We start from the raw sequence: 21941 nt of genomic DNA, 5'->3' as shown, positions 1-21941 counted from the left end.
CAATTTCGCATTGCGATTTACTTATTCGCATTGCGAATTGTGAAAAACGTAACGCGAAATTGGAAAATCGCATTGCGATAATCATAATCGCTTTGCGAATCTGAAAACTGATTTGCGATAATGGAGATCGCTTTGCGAATTAACGATCGCATTGCAATTTTGTTGGTCATTTTGACAAATCACGAAAAAGTTAGTTAAAATCGTATATTATATGAGATTTTTGGTCACTGAGGTTATTTTCTCTTTTTTAATTGTCATGTCACCTCATCCGTTAAAAATTAACGAACAATGACTGGATTAAAACGTTTAAATAATTGAATGATCTAATTAATTAAATCGAAACATCGGTTGTCATAATTAAATCCGACAATAATTAAGTGGTCAACAATGTAGTTTACCCTTTAAAATATTACAAAAGTTAAATTAACCCTTCTTTTTTAGATTTTGAACAGCATTTCACTATATACTTCGCCGAAACCTGATCAAAAATGAAAACAAGTTGGCACAACCAAGATTAGTCAATCCATGAAACAGTATCCGAAACCTATGTTTGCCACTCCAAAGATAAATTAAACTGCAATTCATGATTTCAGTATCCGAATACAATAACAGAAATTCGAGACAAGCATCGAGCACAATATAACAGTTCTTCCATTAATCTGAGAACTCACATCAATAAGAGGTGTAACCCAGTTCAGAATGGAAATTCGATCAATCTTTCCTAAGTTCCATGTATTCCCGGCGGATACCAGCGGCATTTACGACAACGATTTCGAGTTTGTCTCCCTGTTAAGAATCAGAGACAAATAAAAAAACAAAAAAAAAGGTGTTAGAGATGGAATTTTTGGTCTCCCTGTTAAGAATCAGAGACGAATAAAAAAACAAAAAAAAAAGGTGTTAGAGATGGAATTGAAAAATTAGCAAGATTTCACCATGACCTAGTGCAAAGCTCCGAGCACAACTGGTGCCAGGGAGGATAAATCTGTTATTACCAGTTCGTAAGATATATGAGATTGAAGTTTCATGCCCCAGACCCTGACGATATCCCGATAAAGCCAAGACCACAACAACTAGGAAGGAAACTGATCTATTTCAAGGGGACTCAAGTTTTTCATTTATCTAAATGATCTTCGGAGGATCATACCATGTTAGTCAAATTCGAGTTTTTTCCATGTTAGTTGAACTCAAGAAGGGAAACATAAGTGTGAATACTTTCCATGTTATTCGAACTCAAGAAGGAAATAGAAGGGAACAATAAATTAATAGCAGACCTAGTTTGTCATTGAGAGATAGCAGTAGCTAACACCTTAGCTCCATCTATGTTCTTTGAACTCAAGTGTGAGTGTCGGTTACAAGTACATATGCAGCATGGGATGTTCAATATTTCTAACTTTTTTCAATGTATTTGGAGGGTCATACCTCATACCCATGGCAAAAAATGTGTCCGACACTGATACTAAAAGAAAAATGAAAACCCGGAGCAATACCACTGTAACAGCCTTCCTATGTTACCAAATTATAGAAACTAAATGAATTAGAACTTACGGTGTATATATCTCTCTCGGAAGCTGATGCAAAAACAGTTTTTACCAAATCGACAGCTTCAGCTTCCACAAGTGGTGTAACAGCATCCTGCAAGAGCAATGGGTTTGAGATGAAAAAAATGCAAAGTCTAGATGATACAAGACATAAAATAATTAAACTCGAAGCCATACCTGGACAGGCAATAGGAGAGGACTGGGAGATTTCAGTTGGTTATCCAAGAAAGGCATGATGAGTGTCGAACCATAACCTTGGGAACTGTATCCAACCTTCTCATAGGAGCCAACAGCATCATATGTGAACACGCAACCCTTTCCTAATGGTTGAAGATAAGAAATATTAATTCATGTTCATGATAGAAAGATAGGCTTAAAACTAGAAACTAAGGCTCAAAGCAGAATACATACCTTCATTATCTAGGCCGCCTAAGACATTAAAAGAATAATAAGGAAAGAAGCGCTTGTAATAAAGGGTGTTGGACAGCAGTTGAGCCATTGCAGGGCAACTCATTTGCTTGTTGTGCTGGTGCTGATAAATCTGTATTTTGAGAAGAACCATTAAAATATCATATATATAAAGACACATACATGTATATAATATTAGCTGCAGCATACGTTTACAAGTACTTTGGTTCTTAATTGTCTATGCTACATCTTTTGAAATTATTGCAATACAGTTAATCCGAAAATTCAAATGCAACCAACATTCCAGTTCAAAATAAGTATGTCCTCGTATCATTCAAAGATGAAAGCTTACCAAATGCCTAGCCGCAAGTTGCTTTTGTAAAGCTTTGACATCGGCTTGAAATCCTGAGGATGCCATAACACATTTATCTGCACTGCAAATGTCAAAGAGACACTAATGAGAAGCTCCCAAAAATAAAGAAAGAGTAAAGATATAACATAAATAAGTAAAATCAATCATTAAAGATCATCATTCCAACACCTTTCCATATCCGTTAAAACTAGTTTTAAAACATTAAGATGCACCAAAATTCTCATTATCTACATACGAACCATCTGTCTTCCAAACACACACCACATATCATGATTTTTTTTTTTTTGGGGGGGGGGGGGAGGTAATAAACTATCCATATCTTTTCCTTTACCTTCTGAACTATTTGGTTATATAAACATTGGCATTGCTGTCCTCTAGTTTTCCAATAACAATAACAATATGACTCGAACGGCTACCACCAAAGATACGAGGAATGTTTGTAGGAAGACTTACCGATTTCTGTTCTGTTCTGTTATCTTAACCGGAAATGGAATCAAGTGTCGGGATCCTCTCAACCATTATAGCAAAAAAACTACTTCAAATATTACCAACAATCTTCTACAGTAAACTTTAACAAAATTTTTTAATTTCCCCCATAAAGTATCAATTGCCAAATTCATTATGCTTGAGATTAGGTAGCCAGTTTTACAACACTAAAACTTGATAATACTGTTAATAGCGGCGAAAAGGAAAATAAAAACCTTCTACTCCAAATTTCTATTATTTTCAATCAGTTCTCGTTAGCCTAAGAACAAAAGGGACTGAATAAAAGAACATACAGTTTACAGATTTTGGAGTATTCGCGGGTCAGTATGTTGTAACCGGTAGACATTCTAGTATCGGCCGCGATAACACAGTAATCGGCTCCGGCGATCGCAACGCAAGATCTGTAATTTCCCAAAACAATCACATCAACAAACAACGAAATCGAGAATTAGGAACAAGTAATAAGCGTGGTTCTTTTAAGGTTGGTGCAAAAGAAAACTGTACCCTCCATTGTTGTCGTAAGGAGACCAGTTAGCTTGCTGCTTGGTCATGGTGAAAATAGCAGATAAATATTGAAGAAGACTGATTTTGGTTTTGGGACACTTTTAATTTCCTCAGATGTAATAAGTATAGCTTTGCCAACAAGAAAGTGAGGCATTTTTTATATCAGTATGGGTCTGGATTTAGGCCCACACCGGCCCAAACATAATACCTGCATAAGTCTATTTTTGGTAACTAGAGATAATTACCGTCGAATTGGATTTTTGATTAATTCGAATTCGATCCGATTATTATAATCCTTATTCGATATTTGATTCGATTCAAGTTTTAATTTTTTTACCTAATATAAAATTTAATTTGAATTTTTATGTAAAATCCGCATCTAATCTAATCCAACTAAAACATATAAATATATATATTTTTTATTCGTGAAAATAAAGACCTAATTGAATAAGATAACATATAGAAAGAGTGATATCATAGCAATTACCCTAAATATATGAAAGAAAATTAGACGAGTAAAAGAAAAGCATTTTTTACCTTAAATTCAAACTTGATCTCATCCTTCATAAAATCTTACTCAACTTGATCTAAAATCGAACTAAAAAAAGAGCCTATAAAATTAGGTCCGATTGATACTCGTTGAATTCAAATAAAATTATCACTCCTATTGATAAGGTTTTATGACCTAACCAAATCTAAGGGTGACAAATTTTGATATTTATAAATATTTAATTTATTTTTTAAAATGATTCTTACTTAGAGAGAGAAAAGAAAATTTTGCTTCTAATTGATATTGAATCCACAATTTAAAGAAGAGAGAATATGTCAACTGAGAGCTTATAATTACTTACTCTAAAGAATATTGATATTTAATTTATTTTTTTAAATTTTAGATGTTGTTAATTTAGATAAGTTACGAATTCATATGCTAAAATTATTATCTATTGCAACTATAGGTAGACATTATTGAATGCTCATTATTCGAATCCATATTTTTAATGCTAATATATATTTAGATATTTGAATACATCTTCGGATTATATGATAAATATTAAATAATATGTTTGTTTTTTAAAATGATTTAAGTCTTGATCATTCAGATTTTAATAGGTTGAAATTTTTTAAATTTAAATATTCTGACATATAATTTAAAACTTTTTGAATTCTTATTATATACAAAATTAGTTTGAAAAATAATTATATTTAGTCTTAATTCAGATAAAGATATTAAGATAATTTACAAACAGAAAACATTGACTTGCATCGAGTTTGTCCTAAAAAAATATATCATGAAAAATAATTCTAAAAAACTTTATGATGATTCTTAAAATTAATTTTAAAATATGATTTATATTTCCTAAGCTATTAGTGTGTATGTGGATATATATTTTTTATTTTATTATATTATATTTAGTAATTTATAATTTTATAATTTTTATTAATAGATATTTTTTTAAATGAAATTGTTTTAATTTTAACGTATTTTCATAAAACATATATAATCCTTAAAATAGTCATTTATCTCATCAAATATTTTTTATTTTCATAATAAAAAATATTTTTTATATTTTATTATAATTTAAATTGATATTTTATATATTATAATATTAAAAAATAAATATTATTTAAATATATTTGTAAATTTACGACATAATACTTAAAATAATCATTTATCTCATCAAATATATTAACAATAACATAAAACAAAAAATAAAAATACTCTTACAATATTTATCCATCGTCTTTTTAAAAAAATAACATTAAATTAATTATTAATATTGTAAATCGTGGATTCGTGCATGTGGATGGGTTTATTTAATCAATTAATATGAATCTTGATCTGCCATTTCCATCGGCCCGTCTAGCTCAGTTGATAGAACGTAAGGTTCTTAATCTTGTGGTCGTGGGTTTGAGTCCCACGGTGGGTGATTCAATTTTTTCTTATATATGCCTTCATTTTATTACTCAATTATTTGCCAACTGTTAAAGACCGAACCATTCAGCAGCTCAACAGTTCATAAAGTATCTTTCAATTTTAATCATGATTTGACCATGTTGTTCTTATACCATAATGTAGGTTCTTAGAGATGGTTGATGGAGTGAGCAAGAAGCAGCAATTCTGGTTCTTTGAGATGGCTCACTCTCCCCTGTTAAACTTGATTCATTGATTAGCACCGAAAATCCCAAGACGAAAAGACCATCAACAGGGACTTGATTACCAATATTAAGGTGTACAATATCACTAGGAAGCAAATCATATATAGACAATTTTTGCCTACAATCATCTTGTTATCTGAATGGTGATTTTCTTTTTCTCCTTGTCCAAATCCTTGAACTGCATATTAGTGATAATTGCTCATCGCCGTGACAATGACGCGTCCATCATGAGCTCTGTCCGGCCAACGACACTATAGCGCATACCCCGAGGATCGTAAGGGTCATGTCCTAAAGAGCTTTCCAAACAAATACAAAATAATCTCAGTGACAAAAAATACATTATAATATGCGATTTTAATTATTTTTTTTTGGATTTATCAAAATGACCAACTAAATCGCAATGCGATCGATAATTCGCAATGCGATCTCCGGTATCGTAAATCAGTTTCCAGATTCGCAACGCGATTCTGACTATCGCATTGCGATTTTCCAAATTCGCGTTGCGATTTTCCGACTATCGCAATGCGAATATGTAAATCGCAATGCGAGTATGACTATCGCAACGCGAATATGTAAATCGCAATGCGATTATGACTATTGCAATGCGATTATGACTATTGCAATGCGATTATGACTATCGCAATGCGATTCTGACTATCGCAACGTAATTCTGACTGTCGCAATGCGATTTTCAAAGCGCCATTATTATCGCAACGCGTATTTTTTTTCAAATTCCAAACACGAATATTAATATATCGGAACACTGAACCGTCCACAGTATATCCCGTAATCGCAACTCATAACCTAAAACCCTAAATCACAACTCAGTCTCATCTCCATCTCTCACTCTCTAAGGCGACATCCGTCCCCATCTCCGACGAAATCAGTCCCCATCTCCGGCGAAATCCATCTATCTCAATCTCTCAGAGCCACCCTTACAATCATTCACGGTCATAAATGGAAAATCAACCAAATCAACCACCGATGGTTAGTTTTTTTAATTATTTTTATTTTGAAATTTTTGCATTATTATTATGTTTTTCATATTGAAATTGATGATAAGTTTACTGGTAATTTCAATAATAGATTAACCATTTCATTTAGATTGCTTATTAAATTCATTCGATTGCTGCCAATACTGCTAAACTGTTTAGTCTTTAAACCCTGTGAATTTAGTATTTGTCTTTGTTTTGTCTTTTGGTTGAAGTAATGCAATCCATTCAAGTTTCAATTTTAGTATTTGAAACCGAGAATCGCAATGCGAAATGAAAATCGCAACGATAGAATCACAATGTGATTTTAGTTTCGCGTTGCGATAGTCATTTTCGTGTTGCGATTTTCATTTTCATGTTGCGATTTTAAGTTTCAGAAACTATTCTTCTTCTGCAAATTGAAACTTGAATGAATTGCATTACTTCAACAAAAAAACAAAGACAAATACTAAATTCACAGTGTTGCAAATTTAAGTTTGAAGAATAAACTACTACTCTTTATGTTTATTGTTCTTGGTATATCTTCACAGTGTAGTTTTTGGTATATCTAACTTGGTATGTTTATTGTTTTTGTAGAACTTTTATTCGGCTCAATTGACCTTAAGAAATAAATTAAGCCTGGCCAAAACAATTGCGTCGAAGCTTTCACCTGCACAAAGAAAAATATTTGAGGATACTTGCTTCGGGCCATGGCTGAAAGTACAACATCCGGGTGGAGATGCTATGTTGACCCATCTGTTTCTTCAAACCATGACTAGTGATCTACCAGAGACTATACAACGTTGTGATGAAGAGATATGGTTTGATTTTTCACCGGTGTATACGTGTTTTGGGCGGGAGGAGTTTTGCTTAATCACTGGTCTACGCTTCGAACACGATGATGTAGGTCGGTACACTAGACATATTACCCGCCTATCATGGTTATCCCAGGTTTTTCCTGAGCTGTCAATGGAGAAGCCGAATTTACACGTGGAAGACTTGACGAGATTATTGAATAAGAAAGATGGTTTTACTCGGATGGATGACGTCGATGTTGTCCGAGTATGCCTTCTAATACTTTTGCATGCCGGCTTTTTAGGCAGAGAGGCCAGACAACCTATTCCTAATGATCTAATTAAATTGGTAGAGGACCTAAATGCATGGAACCTGTTTCCGTGGGGTTCGTATCTATGGAAAGCTACATGGAATAAGTTATCGTCTGCCTTTGATGATCGAAAAAGTTTGTGTGGCGATGGTTCCAAATACACTTTGTCAGGCTTTATTTGGGCCTTTAAGGTAAGAATTTTTATATAATGTTTCCAAAATTATAATTAATTATTATTTAACAATTACTAATGTTTGTTATTATATTGTTTGTAGATTTGGATATTTGAGGCCTTTCCCGCCATGTAGATATATGCATTAAAAACTGCTAATGATATTCCTAGAGCTATTTCCTGGAAGAGGAAACGGACCTTGTAGCAATGGGAAGATTTACTACCGTATACGACAATAAATAATGTAAGTTAACACAAATACTACCATATGTTTATAAACAAGTTATTACTAGTACACGTTTAACTTTGTTTAAGCTTTTATATTGTTAGGAGTCCAACACTCCATTACAGAGGCTGACACCCACGGAAGCTGAGCTTGCCACTGATTGGTGGCAAGCTAGTAAGCGTTTTTTTGATGGCACGGATGATGAGAAGCCTCCACTTCGAGAGCCATCACCTCACCCAGAGCCATCACCTATTCTGTCACATCATCGAGCCTCTTCTCCACCATCACCTCATGATAGGCGACCGTCAAAGATGCCATAACGTTTATCTCTCTGTTCTCCACCTCTACGGGATGAGTTAGGGGAGTTACGTGATGAGGTCAATGCCTTGCGTGAGGAGGTCGGTACTTTAAGCGATGACAATGGTGCATGGCGTGTTGAGGTGTCTACTTTACGTGGTGAGGTAGCCACTCTACGTGAGATGGTAGCATCGTTGCAGAATGAGGTTCATACTCTACGCAACGAGGTAAGTTTAATATTTTTCATATTTAACTTGATGATAAATTTACTCGTAATTTCACTTAGATTAACCATTTCACTTAGATTAACCATTTCACTTAGATTGCTTAGTAAATTCATTCGGTTGCTGCCAATACTGCTAAACTATTTATTCTTTAACCCTGTGAAGTTAGTATTTGTTTTTGGTTATCTTTTGGTTGAAGTAATGTAATCCATTAAAGTTTCAATTTGTAGAAGAAGAATAGTTTACTTTCGCAACGTGGAAATGACTATGGCAACGCGAAAATGACTATCGCAACGAAAAAATCGCAATGCGAAATGAAAATCGCATTGCGATTCTCTCGTTGCGATAGTCATTTTCGCGTTGCGATAGTCATTCGTGTTGCAATTTTAAGTTTCAGATTTTATTCTTCTTCTGCAAATTGAAACTTGAATGAATTGCATTACTTCAACCAAAAGACAAAGACAAATACTAACTTCACAGTGTTGAAAATTTAAGTTTCAAGAATAAACTACTACTCTTTATGTTGTCATTGAACCTACACTAAACCTATATGTTGTCCTTGTAAATGTTTATATAAGTGATTACTTCTGGAATGTTATCTGATGCATTTTGTGAACAATGATAGAATAATGACTTGGGTGAATATCGTGCAAGTTTGAAATATATTTGTCTTTGTTTTCACTGTTTAATATCATGTCTGTTTATTTACTGATTTATATATTAATTTATTTTTAGCGGCCCGCTAAGGTGGATGCTCTACGTCGGGTTTTTCTTGCAAGACGGAGTTCATGCATCAAATGGCGTGCACATGCCATTAAGTCTCCGATCACCCCAATAGTGCGAAGAATCCGTAAGAAAAAGCCCGACTCACCTATCATCGTTCAAGAGGCCTCCCCTATCGTTCAAGAGGCCTCCCCTATCGTTCAAGAGGCCTCTATCATCCCTCAAGAGTCCCCTACCACCGTTTAAGAGGCCACTGTCATCGTTGAAGAGGTCCCTCCCAACATTCTAGAGCCCGATTCACATGGCATAATATATCGAATTATTGAGAAACCCCCTCACGTGCCGGACATGATGGATGACTGTTGGCTTTCGTATAAGTTACCGGCCAGTACCATTCCGGCAGATGAAGTGGAGAGAAAACAACTACCAGAAACAATTATGGATAATACCCTTTGGGCTAAGGCCGCAGTTGATTTTTATCTACATGAGCTGAGCCAAGGGTGTTATGCTGACATATACAAACTCAACGATGATATGCATTTGTTGATTGAACGGTCTTGGAGGGGTGTGTTATAGGGGTTGAAGACAATGGTTATTTCGATGGGGGGTAAGTCTTATATTTATTCTTATATTTCATTTTGATTAATTTTTTTTTAAATTTATGTAATTCACTAATATATGTCTTTTTTAGTAAAACAGCATATTGATGCATGGGTGTCACGTCTTCTAATAGTAAGGGCTTTGAAGAAAGAAAAAAAAATACGCGATATACAATTATGCCGACGTCTTTTCACGTAGTTCACTTGAAGAATCAACGACAGGAATCATATGTGTTGGCTAATGGACAAGCTAAACTTTATCCTGCATGGTGGGAGGTCGATAAGGTTAGTATTTATTTTTTTCAAATATTTTAAAGGTGTTCATAATTAAGTGCGCAATTTGAATTATTACTTATGATTGCATGTGTTTATCCCTGTTTTGGAACGTACTCATTGGCTTCTCATCGAGCTTCAGTTCCCATCCCTGAAGACAATAGTATATGACAGCATGATAAATTACATATCATTGTCTGATTTGAGAGATATTATTAAGGGATGGAGCTCTCATTTGGCTAAATTATTGGATGTGATTAATTATTGGACTTATTCTAGAAACAAGAAGCCAAAGAAGTTCAATGTTACAGTTATCAGAGACGAGACCGTGCCACAACAAACGCTGGAAGCCAGAGGGGATTGTGGTCCTCTTGTATGCATGTGCTTGGAGCGTTTGACGACAGAAAGTACACAGTTTCTACCTCCCATCGATAGAGATAGAGGTGCAGTAGGCTTGTGGTTTCGGTATTTTATGGCTAGAGCGATATATTCGAGACGCTGCCTACCTGCATCTGCGTTATGAAAGTGTCCATAAACAATTTGTAAGTCAAATGCAAGTGTTGTTAAGTACCTAGAATTCAATAATAATTTGCTGTTTGTTGGTTTTAGATGTGTAGAAAGTGTTATTTGAGCAAATGTTTGGTTTCTGCAGGTTAATCATGAAGTGAGCTGCGTGAAATTGACGTGCATAAACAACTGTCTGGGGTACACTTTTTTTTATTGTAATTGATTCTTAAAAGTCTGACTTGTTTAATTGATGAGAAAAATAATATAATAAGAGTTGATTTGTTTAATTTATGTGTAAATAATTCTTATTTGTTTAATTGATGTGTAAATAATTCTTATTTGTGCTTGTTTAATTGATTAAAAGTTGATTATTGATTTGTAAATAATTCTTATTTGTGCTTGTTTAATTGATTGAAATGTAAAAGTTGATTTGTTTATTTCAATCTGCATCATATTCGCGTTGCGATTGTATAATACACTTTACGATTTTCTCGTTGCGATAGTCAAATTCCCGTTGCGATAATCAAATTCGCGTTGCGATAGTCATTTCGCGTTGCGATTATCTCGTTGCGATAGTCAAATTCGCGTTGCGATAGTTAAATTCGCGTTGCGATAGTCATATTCGCGTTGCGATAGTCATTTTCTCGTTGCGATAGTCATTTTTGCATTGCGATTATCCCGTTGCGATAGTCAAATTTGCGTTGCGATAGTCATTTTCGCATTGCGATTATCCCGTTGTGATATTCAAATTCACGTTGCGATAGTCATATTCGCGTTGCGATAGTCAAATGAATGTGTAATAAGTGATAACAACTGAACAAATCATAGCAATGTTCAAACTCAAGTTACTAATATACATGGGCCTAACTGAAAATGTTAAAAGTTTACACATAAAATACACATAATACAACGTTTGCATTTAAAAATCACCTAAGTTAATAGTCCCAAAAGGTGAAGCCAGTTGTGATTGGGATTTTGATTTTGATTGCGATTTTGATTGCCTTTTGCTTGACACCATATGAGCTTTGGATTTTGATGATGATCCATATTTTGGTAGAGAAAAAGATGATTGTGATGGCACTGGTGATTCACATGTCAACCTTGTATGACCACTTTCCTTGCACCGACTACATGTCGATCTCTTCTTCTCTTCACCCTTAGACGGTATACGATCGTGACTTTTTGGTCGGCCAAGTAGCCTTCTGTCCATGGCTGGTGGCAAAACTGTTTGTAAGTCATCTGGTATGTCCTACTCAGAAGGATGTGGAATATGGTAGATAATCTCGGCATAAGTCTGTCGATATACTTCTGTAGTGTAGCAATCTATAGCATATGCGCTTGAATCATCTTGGTTTAGATGAAGAGCAACTTTTATAACATGACCACACGGATAACCAGATGTTTTCCATTTCATACAACTACACGTTTTTGCATTTAGATCGACAAGCCCATTTAAGTTATTATTCATTACTTCAAACAAAGTGTTTGAACATAGTTCAACTCTCCATGACGTTGACTTCACAACACGTTTCATTATCTTTTTTTCAGTCCATGGTGTAACACGATGTTCCAATGTTCATGTAAATTTAAATAAATAATACTTAGTAAAATATATGATAAGTTACGAATTTAAAGAAATAATACCTGCATGGTTTCTTTTCTTGTAGTACCACTGTTGAATAGAGGCTCGAAAAAACTCCATTAACATAATAATGGGTAATTTCTGGGAATGACGACTTAGAGCGTTGATTGATTTTGCACTATTAGACGTCATAAAACCATATCTTGCTCCAAGTTGATGTACTCTTGACCATCTTTCAAACCCGAAATCTTCTAGTGTTTGAGCACACTGAGGCAAAACACGTCTTAAACAATTTATATACTTATTAAAATCCACTTCCCGATAAGCTTTTACAGCCTTCCAGTATGTCTATTTGTGATTTTTTATACCAGCAGACCTTGATTTTAGATTTCTATATAAATAAACACCACAAAGTCCATGAAAAGCATCTGGGAAACACCTTCTAACAGCGTTGTCAATTGAGTTTGCCCTATCGGATATGATTGTTGAAGATATTAATTTTTTATCCATATTATTATTATTATTATTATTATTATTATTATTACTATTATTATTATTATTACTATTATTATTATTATTATTATTATTATTATTATTATTATTAAATATATATTAAACATATATATATAAATAATAATTACAGACCAATTACATCTGGACCGGCCCAGTTACAAACAAACCAGAACCGGTCCAAATCAAACCAGAAACCCTAAACATTTGGGTTTCCAGTTAGGGTTTCCTAACCCTAATCTAAACCAGCCGCCTCAGCTTGCTGCCGTTGGATCTGGCAAGATCCAACGGTCCAGATGGCTCCAGAGGGAAACCCTAGGGTTTGATACCCTAGGGCCACGCGGCGCCGCCCCCGTTTCCACACGGCTGCCGACACTTTCTCGCCGTCTCCGTAGCCGCACACGTCTCCCCCAAACGGTGAGTCACCACTGGGAGTCCGGTGACTCACCAAAGAGCATTCTTCGGACCGGTCTGAGACGAACACCGGTGATGGCTATAAAGCCATCACCCCATCTGCAAGCAGAAGAACCAGAGAGACAGAGACGGAGAAGGAAGACAGAAAAAAAAACAGAGAAAGAAAAAAAAACTAATATACCAACGATCTCAGTCAACATCAACGCAGCAAGGAAAAAAAAGAGAGAAGAGAGGAAAAAGCTTACCCTGTCATCGGAGAACCCCAACCGTCACCGGATCTCACCAAAACCTTCGAAAAACCGAAGGTATTCTTTTTAGATTTGCTCCGATTGGGAGCCGTTTAACGGAAAAGAGCATCGGAACCGTCATTAGGACGGTCCGATCTACGTTTAGATAAAAAAAAAAATTTTCCGGCCACCGAAGACGGTGGCTGGCGGCGGTGGTTAACGGCGGACGAACGCCGACTGGCTTCTCTCTGTTCTAGAGAGAAGCGAGAGAAAATTGTTTTCTCTCAAAGAAGAGAGAGAGAGAGGAGAAGTAAAAATGAAGGCTGGCCCTTCGGGCCAGTCGGTTTTGGACCATATATAGTCCTTCCCGAACGACGTCGTTTCGGGAAGGACTATGCGTGTAATTATAGAATAGTTAAACCACGTCCGCAGTCATCCCAATTTGTAAACTTTACATTTTAGTCACTAAATCAAATTTATAATCCTTTTAATTTGGTTCTTTAATTTTAATTTTATTCATTTTAGTCCTTTATATTAAAATAATATATTTAGGATAAATAGCAGATTTAATCCCTTAATTTTAATAGATAATATTTTAATCCTTAGTTTATATTTTTAATTTATTTTATTATAATATCCGAATTTTAGATAATTTTATTTTTGTCACTAAATAAATAAAATAAAGAAATAGCATATTTAATCCTTATAACTTTGATTAATATTGAATTAAGTTTTTAATTTCATTTTTACTATAATTTAGTCATTTAATTTATAAGTTTTCATTTATTTTATTGTTTTTAAAATATATTGTTTTAGTGGTATTTTTTAATTTTATTTGTTTATATCTTTTAATATTTTTATGTATTCATAAATATATATATATATAATAAATCTGGAATAAATTTTAATGTTTATTTTTAATATCGAAGAAAAGGACAGTCTTAATACAACTGGATGTCTTATTCTGATATTTTTTAAACAATATTATTTAAATTAATATTTATCAATATCAAAGAAAAGAGCTGTCTTAAGGCACCTAGAAGTTCTTTTCTGATATTTTTAAATAAATAAATATTTTTTATATAATTTTGAAATAATAGAATTATAAATTAAATATTTTTTTTTTGAATTTTTAAATTTTAATAATAGAGACAATTTATAATTAAAAAGTACCAATTTTGGGCGTTGTAGGGGTGCTAATCCTCCCCTAAACGTAACCGACCACGAATCCCTTTTTATTATTAAAAAGAACGAATTTTTGGTTAAAACGCAGATCAGTTTATCTTTTAATTGATGTTTTCTTAAAAAACTCTTTCAAAAGATATTTTTTAGGTATTCGACCTACCTGACCCAAAAGGCCGATGGCGACTCACAAATTATTTTCAAAATTATTTATTCACATCAATTTCCCCGCCAAATTTAATATTTCGTGCCCGGACGAAAACCGGTTACGACAGCTTGGCGACTCTGCTGGGGACCCTGGTCAAACTTTTAAAAAATCAATTATAAATTGTCTCTATTAATTAAAAATTAAAAGTTCATATATTTAATTTTTAATTCTTTCTTTTCAAATTCTTTATTTATTTATTATTTTTATAATATTTATATGTTTTATTTTATTTGCAAGTATTTTATTTCAGTATTTATTTTTCTGTCAAAGGTTTGAACATTTCTCCTCACACACAACACTTGCATTGCATTACATAAAGCTCTATAATTGAGTTGTCCCTTTTAAGTGGGAGTGAAAGCGACGTCTTCGTGAGAATTTATTCTCCGTGTCAGACCTAGCAAGTAACTTTCGGGGTTCATATGCTCTATGTCTTCGTGAGAATTTATTCTCCGTGTCAGGCATAGAGAAATGTATCCCCTCGAATTGAACTCGATCCACTTTAGTCTGTGATGGACTAGGATTGAGGGTTAGCAACCCAAGGGGCACTAACAAGGACAATTCGGGTACCTTTATTCTTAGATCTGAAACCTTGCATATAAAAAACCTTAGAAACTCTTCCGATCAGAAGTCATGCCGAAATTTTGTCCAAAATAGGTGTACACACAGGAGAAATGAATTCTGACTTTCCTGTTAATTTATTTATTGTTTAAATTACATGTTTATTTAAATTATTTAAATTCATAAAAGCATGTTTAAATAAAGAATATTTATGTAAATGTTACTATTGAATTTTTTATTATGTAAACTAATTTATTTTCTTTTTGTGTGTTCTTTATTTTTCTGTTTGCATAGCATCATACAGGATAAAAGACATTGATCCTTGTGTTAATTGTCTCATTGGAAAGCCTTCATCTATGGATAAAAAGTGTTCAAGTCAAGTAATTCTAAACTCAGAAGTAAGACAGTGGGCTGAGGATTTACAAAGACAAGAAGGAGACAGTCTGCAGGATGATTATGTGTCTGACTTGGCCAGTTATGCTTCAGTTTCACTAAAAAGAAATGATATGCAAGATTTTCGAAGCATTTGGGAAAGTTGGGATTCAAACAAAAAATTGCAGTTTTATCAGACTTACGGAGACATCCCATATTTGCTCTATGTAGAAGTTGATGATGAATTATTCCGAGCCCTAATTCAATTCTGGAATCCAGGGTATAATTGCTTCACTCTCAATAAGGAAGACTTGGTCCCTACTATTGAAGAATACACAACTTTGCTACATATCGAAGGGGCTTTGGATAATCGAATCTATTCAAAGTCAATTAAAACTCAACCCTTTCGAGTTAAATTAGCAAAGATTGTCGGGGTACGAGAAGAATGGGTAGCAGCCCGTACAAAACAAAAAGGCGAAAGCGAAGGCATTGCTTGGACCAACATTAGAGAACTTATTCAGAGCCATCCAGACTCTAAAGTACGATTTGATTTATTTGCTCTGGGTATATATGGTATGGTCATCTTCCCAAAAGTATTGGGATATGTTGAAGCTGCAGTGGTAGATTTGTTTGAGCAGCTATCGAAAAAGATTAATCCTGTTTCTGCAATTCTAGCCGAGACCTTCAGATCGTTAAATGCTTGTAGAAGGCTAGGAGGTGGACGATTCTCAGGGTGTACCCAGTTGTTATATGTTTGGATCCGTAGTCATTTCTGGAGGACAGAAAAGGTTTCATACCGACGTTTTAATACGGATTATTCACCATTAAAAGAATTTCTGGAGCAAGAATGGCCGAAAGAAATTAAGAAGGATATGTGGATTAATGCCTTTAGAAATCTGCAAAGCAATGACATTGTTTGGCGAGCCCCGTGGCAAATACAAAGGGAATTCATTTACAGATGTGGTGATTACAATTGGATAATACTGCTTGGATTATGGGGAGGAATTGGATATGCACCACTTCTGGTTATAAGACAGTATGAAGGTCGTCAATTTGTACCTGTCACTGCTGGATTACAATCATCTGAGTTCGCATTCCACAGCAAAAATTATAAAAGAAGTATCATGGAAGCCGTTACAGCTTGGAAAACAACTTTTTGTATCCGAGCTAAAGCAGCAAAAGAAATGCTAACTCCTGATTATGAAGAATGGAGATCTGTCAGAAAAAATGAAAATATTCCTCTACCAGATCAAAATGAGGATATTTCTATGGAAGATCGCATTAAGGTGGTTCCATCAGAGATTGAAATCTTGAGAGCTGAGTTTGAAGCAGAAAGAGATGGCTGGTCGAAAGAGTTAGAGCAAATGAGACAAGATAAAGCTATGTTGGGGGTTGACATTGACTTTCATTCATCACAATGTGCAATGTTGAGAAAAGATAAAGAAAAAGGTGAGGATGAGTACAGAGCCTTACAGAAAAATTACCAGGAGTTATATAAATCCCGAAAAGCATCAGGACCCAGCCAATCGACGGTACAGATGACCAGAGAATTGAACATTGAGAAAAAGACGAGTTGAAGATCTGAAAGGAAAGAATAGCCGTCTACTCAAAAGCCTGGAAAAAGGAAAGCAAAAAAATGGAAGATTTCGAGGTTGACAGAAGAGAGCGAATTATAAAACACAAGGCTGAACACCGCGAGATCATGAATGAAATGCAAAGAGAAAGGGATCGAGCCAAAGATTTAGAAGAGATGAAGAATGACATCTTTGATAAATTTGAAGGCGAGAAAAATATCATGTTCAAGGGATTTGAATCTGAAATGAACCATTTGATTGCTGAACTTGAAGTCAGAGGCCAAAAGATGGAAGAATCCAATGTTGAAAAAGAAAAATGGGAGCTAGAAAGAAAAAATTTCAACACCAGACTTGAGGTAGAGCAGGAGGTGGCTAGCAATTGGATGCAAAGATGCAGAAACAAAGATGTTCAAATCCAGAAGCTTAATCAAAGAACGCAAGAAGCACGAACAAAACTGGAAGAAGATCTGGATCAGTCTAGAAACAAAAACTCAGAGTTTAATGCTTACATTTTGCAACTTGAAGAATCATTGTTCCAATAAAAGGTTCGTCTAGGACCTAATGATCTCAAAGGAAGTAATGAAGAAAATGCTTCATTGCGAAGACGCATTAGAGATCTTGAAAAAATTCTGCACAATTGTCAAGTCAGAATCACTGAGTTAGAGCAAACTCTTGAAGGGACGAATGAACAATGGCAAAAGTCAACTGAGTTCTATGTCGAAAGAAGTGAAGAAAGAAGCAATATGGTGTTCGAGGCCATGGTACAAATGAGCGAAGTTGCTAGATATGTTGGGGAACTAGCTGTTGAAGCCAAAATAATTGAGCATCATGTTGATCCAGTTTCTAAGTGCGGAAAGAAGGTGTCATGGTTAATGAAAGAAATTATAGAGCTTAATAGGAAAGCTACGCCTTATCTGTAGTTATGAACTATTATAAAGAAACTTTTGTATGCCGATGAAAGTTGTTCTATGACAGTTAACTTTTTGGGATCAATGTTTTTTACATACATGCATTTTGCATACATTCATCATTCATTTCATAATTTTCGCTATGAATTATTATTTTATTAAGTTAAAATTCATTAATTAAAATTTGGAAAAATAATATTAAAAGATTTTTCAATCGCAGTTACTCTGGCCAAAAGAGAAATACTACATCACTACGGTACTAGACAAGCTACTAAGAGAATTATGGAGGATAAAATACAGCGTATTGAGGAACAGCATCATAAAGAACAAGAAGAAATGAGAATGAAGTTGGAAAAAATTGAAGCCAGTATTGCAAATTCACAAGACAGTATGATGAAGAAAATAGAGGATATGTTTAAAAGGCAGGCTATCAGTGGAAAAATGCATGAAAATCCTGTATCTTTTGACCAAGATCCTATGTATCCTCTAGGTTTTCCACCAGAACCAATTTATCATTCTGGTACTACACCTATACAAATCAATGCTCGTACATCTGCATTACAAGAAGTCAAACCACATGAAGATCAACAAGTGGATCCTGCATCTTCAAGCAAAAATCCGCTTATATCAGATGTGAAAATAGGGGATCTTAATACTGATCATTTGATCCCGGATTTGAATGAGCTGAATGAGAAACAAAAAGTAAATGAAGAGCTGACCAGACAGATCAAAAGCTTAGAAGAACGAATGAAATCTGTGGAAATAACTGAATCATTCTATGGGTTTGATGCTAGTGAGTTGAGTTTGGTTCCAGACCTAATCCTTCCCATCAAGTTCAAGGCTCCTGAATTTGATAAATATGATGGTACTACATGCCCTTCATCCCACATTACTATGTTTTGTCGCAGAATGGCAGGATATGTGAAGGACGAGAAATTGTTAATTCACTGCTTCCAGGATTGTTTGACAGGACCGGCTTTAAAATGGTATACTCAATTGACCAAAGCCAACATTAGATCCTGGAAAGATTTGGCTAAAGCATTTTTAGAGCAGTATCGCCATGTAACAGACATGGTTCCTGATAGATGGACTCTCCAAAATTTGGAGAAAAAGAATAATGAAACATTCAGACAGTATGCCCAGAGATGGCGTGACACTGCGGCCCAAGTTCAACCACCTTTGTCAGAAAAAGAGGCCACAGTAATGTTTGTCCATACATTAAAGGCTCCTTATTTAAACCATCTAATGGGGAATGCAACCAAAAATTTTGCAGATTTGGTTATTTCTGGAGAACTTATTGAAAATGTCTTGAAAAGTGGCAAGATTGAATCAAATGATGGGTCTAGTTCCAAAAGACCTACTTACCGGAAAAAGGAGAATGAAGTCAACAATGCCAATTCTTACAGCAAGGATTCATCGAAAAGTGTTACAATAACCCAGCCAAGGGTTAAGAAAGAGGAAACAAACACTAATCGAGCAGAGTCCAGAGGATCTCGAAAGGAAAATGAAAGGTTGTCTTTTACACCTTTACCAGTACCGTATGTAGAGATCTATGATTCGCTGTTAAAAGCAGATGTTATACGACCTTATCCTTTGGTTCCCATGCAACCACCATTCCCTCCTTGGTATGATACAAAGGCACACTGTGTTTACCATGAAGGAATTACGGGTCATTCCATTGAAAACTGTTTAGCATTCAAAAGGGTGGTTCAAAATTTGATCAACACTGGGAAGTTGGAATTCAATACACCATCTGCATCAAATCATCCATTGCCAAATCATGGAGATAAAAACGTGAATTTAATTCAGGAAGAGAACAGAAAGAAAGCAAAAACTGACATTTCTGAAATTAAATCTCCGTTTGTTTGGGTATTCCAACAACTCTCTTTAGCCGGTATAATTCCACAACAATTCAGGCCAAAGCAGAATGAAGGCAAGAATTATTGTGAATATCATCAGGAGCAAGGGCATAAAATTCAACTATGTCCTGAGTTTAGGGATTTGGTGCAAAAATTGATGAACAACAGAGAAATAGAATTCTTTGAAGAAGAACCGGAAAAAAAAGAAGATGATGTTTGCTCATCAGAGGATTCTAAACCAAGTCAAAGAATAAATGATCCTGTGATCATTAATGTAAAATCATCTACGGTGATTCCTGCACCAATAAAGCCGAAAGTAGTTATCACCACTCCTCTACCATTTCCATACAAAGATACCCGCAGAGTACCTTGGAATTATACTACCAATGTTTCAATGGTAGGAGGATCTGTTTCTCTAGAAAAAACAGAAGAGAAAATACAAAGTCTGAGTACAACATCGGCATCTGAAGCAGTGAGCGAGGTCGGTTTCTTTACAAGAAGTGGGAGATGTTACTCTCCCGAAACATCCAATGCTTCAGAACAAGTGAAAGCCAAAGGAAAAGCCATGGCAATACCTCAGAAGGTATTTGAGGATGAATCCCTTCCAGCATTTAATGAGCCTGTGACAGAAAAACAAGCTCAAGAATTTTTGAAATTCTTGAAACATAGTGAGTATAGTGTGGTTGAACAACTACACAAACAACAAGCGAGAATTTCTATTCTTGATCTATTGATGAATTCAGAAGCGCATAGAAATGCTTTGATGAAAATCCTCAATCAAACATTTATCCCCGAAGATATATCCCTCAATAAACTTGACAGAATTGTGGGACATATAGCCGCTGACAATTACATAACGTTCACGGATGATGAAATACCGGAAGGCGGAATGGGGTCAGTAAAGGCTTTGAACATCACGACACATTGTCATGGTCATGTGTTGCCAGGAGTATTGATTGACAATGGATCCGCTCTCAACTTGATGCCTCTAGTCACACTTCAAAGAATGCCTATGGATCAATCACACATGAAGAGTTATCAGAATGTAGTGCGAGCATTTGATGGAACTCAAAAAGAAGTGCTTGGGAAAATGGAAATACCTTTGTTAATTGGCCCAGTCGTGTACAATATTGACTTTGTGGTGATGGACATACACCCCACATATAATTGTCTATTAGGGAGGCCATGGATTCATTCAGCAGGAGCCGTTCCTTCTTCATTACATCAAAAATTGAAATTTGTTGTTGATGGACAATTAATATGCGTCGGTGCTGAAGAAGAAATCATTGCGTCTGTAACAAGCGATGTTCCATATATCGACACCAATGATGAGGCTCTTGAATGCTCTTTTCGAGCTCTTGAATTTGTAAATGCAACCTTTATTGTAGAAGGAAGCAAAATTCCATATCCCAGATTGTCTGATTGCACCAAGATGACGGTACAACAAACTTTAGGCATCGGAGCTAAAGCTGGGAGAGGTCTAGGAAAGAATCTTCAAGGGATTTCAGTTCCTATCAGTATAAAGATGAAAAAAGACCGTTTTGGGCTTGGATTTAAGCCCAATTTTCAGCAAAAGAACAAAGAGATGAAAAGAAGATGTGAAGACAGAAAGGCAAAATTGAAAGGGGGAGAAATCCTTTGGAAACACATGTCTTTCCCACAGTTGAAGACCACATTCAGATCAGGGGGAACAATTAATGTAGAGCAGCAGCTTGTTGAATCCTTTAAAGAAGAAAAGTTGACGAAAGATCAAGACATAGTTGAAAAAGCTATGAATGGATTATTTATCAACATGATCATGAATGACAACAAGACTGACAAGTACTTGGATAGGATTCGCCCATGTTTTCCTGGAGAAACACTCACCAATTGGACCGCTGAAGATCTTCCTATAGTTTTTAATATTAATACAGAGTAATATTCAGAACTAATCTTTATGTTTAGCTCAAAAATATGAAAACTTTTTGTTATCTTGTAAAAGAAA

General features: G+C 35.0%; 1 protein-coding gene across 1 annotated transcript; it reads right to left on the bottom strand.

Moving 5' to 3' along the window:
• Positions 1 to 549: 549 nt before the first annotated feature.
• LOC120170333 (proteasome subunit beta type-1-like) lies at positions 550 to 21656 on the bottom strand. The gene is made up of 9 exons (XM_039178293.1): positions 21650 to 21656; positions 16123 to 16128; positions 3310 to 3371; positions 3099 to 3206; positions 2299 to 2380; positions 1950 to 2079; positions 1716 to 1858; positions 1546 to 1632; positions 550 to 786 (listed from the first exon to the last, which is right to left on the bottom strand). Exons 3-9 carry the CDS (start codon positions 3354 to 3356, stop codon positions 712 to 714), a joined length of 672 nt encoding a protein of 223 aa, XP_039034224.1. The 5' UTR covers positions 3357 to 3371; positions 16123 to 16128; positions 21650 to 21656; the 3' UTR covers positions 550 to 711.
• Between the last annotated feature and the right edge of the window lie 285 nt (positions 21657 to 21941).

This window comes from Hibiscus syriacus, unplaced genomic scaffold (genome assembly GCF_006381635.1).
Source record: "Hibiscus syriacus cultivar Baekdansim isolate YM2019G1 unplaced genomic scaffold, ASM638163v2 tig00111779_pilon, whole genome shotgun sequence".
NCBI lineage: Eukaryota > Viridiplantae > Streptophyta > Magnoliopsida > Malvales > Malvaceae > Hibiscus > Hibiscus syriacus.
The sequence above is the reverse complement of the archived record's forward strand: the minus strand, read 5'-3'. Positions and strand labels throughout refer to the sequence as shown.